The sequence below is a fragment of the Echinops telfairi genome, unplaced genomic scaffold, assembly GCF_000313985.2.
Source record: "Echinops telfairi isolate 266 unplaced genomic scaffold, ASM31398v2 ScPeMD7_7468;HRSCAF=8506_0, whole genome shotgun sequence".
In the NCBI taxonomy this organism is placed as follows: domain Eukaryota; kingdom Metazoa; phylum Chordata; class Mammalia; order Afrosoricida; family Tenrecidae; genus Echinops; species Echinops telfairi.
The window spans coordinates 8,484,648-8,489,838 of record NW_022111369.1 but is presented as its reverse complement, the minus strand read 5'-3'; the positions used below and the strand labels follow the sequence as shown (position 1 = coordinate 8,489,838).

General features: G+C 49.4%; 1 protein-coding gene across 1 annotated transcript in view; it reads left to right on the top strand.

Moving 5' to 3' along the window:
* HADH (hydroxyacyl-CoA dehydrogenase) overlaps window positions 1-5,191 on the top strand; it is a 46,791-nt gene that overhangs the window by 21,880 nt on the left and 19,720 nt on the right. Inside the window, exons 2-3 of the mRNA XM_004703455.2 lie at window positions 2,132-2,260; window positions 4,439-4,596. Coding sequence (XP_004703512.1) covers window positions 2,132-2,260; window positions 4,439-4,596 — 287 coding nt within the window. The remainder of the gene's footprint in view (window positions 1-2,131; window positions 2,261-4,438; window positions 4,597-5,191) is intronic.

The following is a 5,191-nucleotide window of genomic DNA, read 5'->3' as shown; positions in this document are numbered from 1 at the left end:
AGCTTGTGGTGTAGTAGGTTATCCACTGAACCTACTACTTGGTGGTGTAGGTTATCCACTGAGCTTGGTGGTGTAGTAGTTTATCCACTGAATAAGTTCAGCAGTCTGAACCTATTAAGTTCTCTGCAAAGATAAACCGAGGCCAGGTCAGAGAGAAAGAAAAGGGAAAGTTTATTCTGTGCTTCCCAGGAGGGATTCACAGACTCCAGGGGGGAGTCAGAGAATCAAGCTGCCTGGGAGGGAGGAGGGAGCAGAGAGGCAGAGAAAGAGACGGGAGCCCTGAACTCCTGGGCGAACTCCAAGGCCCCAGTAGGTGGTGGTGGGGAACCAGAGAAGTTGCACTTACCTGTGGTGGAGAGTTAAAGCCTGAGAAACCCTGAGGGGCAGGCCTACTCTGCCCTACAGGGTCGCCATGAATCAGAATCCACAGGATGGCAGCGAGTTTGGTTTTTGCTCCTAAAGTGACCCGTGTTCGTAGCCACGAGGCATCGATTCCTTGGTGGCAGAGTGGTGGTTATGCGCTGGGCTGCTTGCTAACTGCAAGGTGGCGGTTTAAAACCACCAGCTGCTCCTCAGGAGAAAGGGCTTTCTACTCCCCTAAACAGTGACAGTCTTGTCGGAAACTCACAGGGGCAGCTGTTCCATCCTCACCTATTGGGTCGCTTTGAGTTGGCATCAGTTCGCTGACAGTGAGTGATTGGCAAACTGGGACGAGGTAGGGACTTATTTGTCCAGCCCGGGCAGCTTAATTAAACACACCCGGCACCCCAGGTTTCCTCCCTCGGCCAGAGGCGTCGGGCTGCAGGGAGAGGAACTACCCTTCCTCGCCTCTAAGTTGGCTGAGTGCCACACACTTGACTTTCACGAGAGCCTTCTCACAAAGTCGCCCTTGAGGACGGCAGTCTTTGTAGCGTGGTTTGTTGAAGGTCTGAGCTCTCCCTGCTGCTGATGTAGGGACTGTAGTGAGGCGGCATGGTGTGCCTGCTCTAAGGGAAAGAGGACAGTGGGAGGCGGGGAGGGGCTCTGTGTAGGGGTGTAGAGCATTTGATCTATGGCTCCCATGGCAGAGGAACTGGGGATGTCATTCGAGTTTCCATGGTAACACGTGCTTGGCTCCTGCGGGGCAGTGCAGGGAAGGGCCCAGGGTGTGGGCTCTAGAGCAGGTCTGCCTGGGTTTGCCTCCCAGTGTGGGACTTCAGAAGCTTCTCCACTTCCGAGGGACATTTCTCGTCAAGCTCTTTTAATTTATATAAAGGTTGCGTTTTCAATTAATAATGTTGGTTATTAATTAAGTTCACTCCTCAGCTTGAGATGGGATAGTGGGTAGAGTTCACATGTCTGTTAGGCTGAGTTCTCTAGAGCATTAAAAGCAGAATGTTTGTGTGTGTGTGCGTGTGTGCGCGCGCGTACATACATACAGGTATATAAGATGGACAGTTATATAGAGACAAAGATTTATGTCAAGAAAATAACAACGTAAGCAGGCGAGAGAAAGATTTATATCAAGAAAATGGCTCATACAGTAACAGAAGTGGGCGCGTCCAGTGTAGTTTCAAGACCGTGGGTCAGATGTTAAGCTGGAGGCTTCTGGCTCAAATAGCTTCTGGGGCAGATGAACCCAAGGTGAGCCAGGACCCCTACAGGCTGCAGAGGTGGGTGACTCCAAAGTCAGGCTAGTGACTGGAGGTGAGGGAACCCAAGGTTGAGCTAGCTAGTCAGATGACAAGTCCAAAGAACCAGAGGTTGACAAGCCAGGTGCGGGTCCAGACCCAACAAAAGTTAAGTAAGCTTCCCCACGTACCGCGTTGTAGGGGAATTAGGTTACGTATCCTGGGAACTTCCTTTCATTGGCATCAAGGCTGTGGCCTGATTAAGGGGGTTGCACTCCACCCCTGTCCTTCCACAACTGCCTGACCGCTCATAGCAGATCCTATTGTGGACTTGATTACATTGTGTTTAGGTCACATGGTGGGGGTTTACCGGGCCTCAACTGCCAAGTCACTGAGAATCTAATCCAGCCAAGTGAACAGAAACCTGACTACCACAGTGTGGATTGTGAAACTCCCATACTGTTTCTTTCTTTTTTTTTTTTTTAAGACATATTTTATAAAATTTGTTCTTTTTATTCTAGGTTGCTGCAGCAACTGGCCACACAGTAGTGCTGGTAGACCAGGCAGAGGACATCCTGGCAAAATCTAAAAAGGGGATTGAGGAAAGCCTTAAGAAAATGGCCAAGAAGAAGTTTGCAGACAACCCACAGGTAAATTCTGTTCCTGGTGCCCTCCGGGTCAGTCTTCTGCTACACACACGTACAAAGACATTCCAGTCTTTTCTTGCCATAAAACTCATTTCCTTAAGCCACGGAGCAATGCAATAGCAATCGTTAGACATTCTTTGGGGGCTTATTAGAAAACGAGGAAAGGAATTAACTATGGCTGGGTACAGTTTGAGGTTGAGGAGAACGTTTAAACTCCTGTTGCCCAATGAGAACTTGAGATGGAATGCCAGTTTTTCAGTAAGATGGAAAAGGGAGAAATAAAAAGATGATTTTTGTATTTGCAAACTAGAGAATGATTAATAATAAACATCCTATTTACACAAAGGCTTTTGTTTGTCTAGATCATACTGTATAACACATTGGGCTACTAACCAGGAAGTCAGCAGTGTGAAATCACTGGGCCTCCAGAAGCCCCTTGGATAAGGTGACCAGACGTCCTGCTTTTGGCAGGACAGTACCGATTTTTAACAATTTCTCCCACGTCCCAGGGCATTTTACAAAAGTCCTGATTTTTGGAAAGAATGCAAGACAAGCTAGGGTATACGGTTTTCAACTGCCATGTGGCTATTTCGCCAGGATATGAGTTTTATTAATGGTGTCCCGCTTTACCAATGTTAAAATCTGGTCACCTTACCCTTGAAGAAATATGAGGCTTTCTACTCCCATACAGGTTTACAGTGTCAGAAACAAATGGGGCAGTTCTACCCTGCCCTATAGGGTTGCTGTGAGTCAGCACTGACTGACTACATGGCAGGGAGTTTAGATCGTTTCTTTTGGAGAGAAGAAATCACAGGCTGAATCATTGCCTTTCTCCGGAACACTCACCAGGTTGGGAACCTTGGTGTGCTGAGTCCTCTCATTAGGTTGTCTACAGCACTTTAATTTAGTAATTAACAAGAAATACTGGGGATTGCCACCTCTACCGGGGCATTGTTCAAGGAGGAGAGTATCTGTTTCAACACGCCCAGTTAGCAAGACTGCATTTATCTAGCGCTCTGCTGACCACAGGGTTGTTGGATTACTTTAGCTGTGGCCAGTCTGAATTGAGATGTGCCGTAGATGTGAAATAGACGCCAAGTTTCAAAGACTTGGTCTCCTCTAAAATTAACGATCTCAATTTCTATGTGGATTCTATGTTGAAATACTAGTATCTTATATATTGAGGTAGCTAGATCAACTTGATCTTTCCCTTTGACTTTTTAAAATACAGCAAATCAGAACTTAAACTCACTGCCATCGAGTCTGTTCTGAATCATAGGGACCTTCTAAGGCAGGGTAGATCTGTCCCTGTGAGTTTCTGACACTGTCACTCCCTACAGGAGTAGAATGCCCCCTCTTTCTCCCTTGGAGCAGGTGCTTACCTTAGGATTACAGTCCAGCTCCTAAGCAGTATATCACCAGGGCTCCCAAGTGTAGCTAATAGAAAATGTAAAATGATAGACACACATTGTATTTCTCTTGAACACCTCTTGTGTAGTGTACTCCCTGTTGACTTTGGATATCTTTGTGGATTATAAACCTTTGACCCCATGGCAAAGTTACAGCTTGAAGTAAACTGACATGCCTTGCCTTGTCTGCTCATGCCTTGAACAAGATCTGTTCGGGAAGCCTGGCATCATGAGAGGAAACGACGAGGCTGCGGGCACTTTGAGAGCAGAGGCCATGTCTGCCTTGATTTTGAAACACCAGCTGCTCGTCCTTAATGGGCAATTACTGTTTGCTGGATCACTGACGTTTGGCTTTATTACCCTGGTCAGCACCACTTTACAACAGATGGAGGTGCTGAGCTTAAGCTTCGCCCTGTTGTAGGAGGACAGACACATTACAGACTCCGTAGAAACTCTGAGAACAGATGTTGGTAGGCCAGTGTGGGTGCTCTACACAGGTAGATCATTCAGTAATCAGAGCAGAGATGACTAAGGCTTAAAGGTCCTCCTGCCTGACAGGGCAGTGGGGTAGGCAGCCGTTGGGATTGGTGGTTTACTGTCAGACGTTGCTGCAGCACATCGAGATGCCATTGCCCCTAAGCAGAAGGGCAGAGGGTTTTCTTTCCCACGATTGGAGGGTGTCTGGGCATTTGTTGGTCTCTCCCCATCCCTGTGCCAGCATGACTCTCAGACGAGGCCAGTGACTGCTCTCCTTCCCCTCCCCCTGCTGCAGGCCGCCGAGGAGTTTGTTGGGAAGACCCTGAACAGCATCTCGACCAGCATGGACGCTGCGTCTGTGGTCCACAGCACAGACCTGGTGGTGGAGGCCATCGTGGAGAACCTGAAGGTGAAGAACGAGCTCTTCGCCAGGCTGGACAAGTTCGCTGCCGAGTACGTGCCCCTTGGCGGGGTCCTTGCACTTCCTCGAGCACTTCCCAGGGGCTCGGGCTTTTCTCCAGGTCCCTGCCTTGGCCAGAGGGGCCCTTCTGCCACCAAGTCACCTCTCTTTCTGGGTTTTTGTTGACCGGTCTTTCCTCTCTACCCTCTCACTCCTAATTTGCTCCCTGAGACATGGACTGCCCCGACATGGTCCGCGTTCCTAAACGAGAGTGGACTTGCCTGCAGTAAAATGGAGGCATGAGCTCAGGGCTGGGTCCCATGAGAGGGAGCCGTGGCTTGTCCGTGGGTGTCTGCGGTGAGCTCCAAGTGGTGGGACTGAAGGGAGGGCCGCTCCACCCGGACACATTCCCCTCTGCTCTGCTCACTATTTCCGGTTAGTTCCGAGCAGCCAGAATTAAAAGGGACAGTGAACAACCAGGTCCTGGCAGAGGGAGGGATGGGAGAGCCCACCTCATGTCGGCCAGAAGCATAAGGGGTTGGGACTCAAGACCACGTGCCTGGTCAGCAAGCACGGACAAGCTTCAGGCCACGGGTGGGCTTGACTCCTGGCTCTGGGCCATTGAGATGCCCGGCAGATTTATTCATG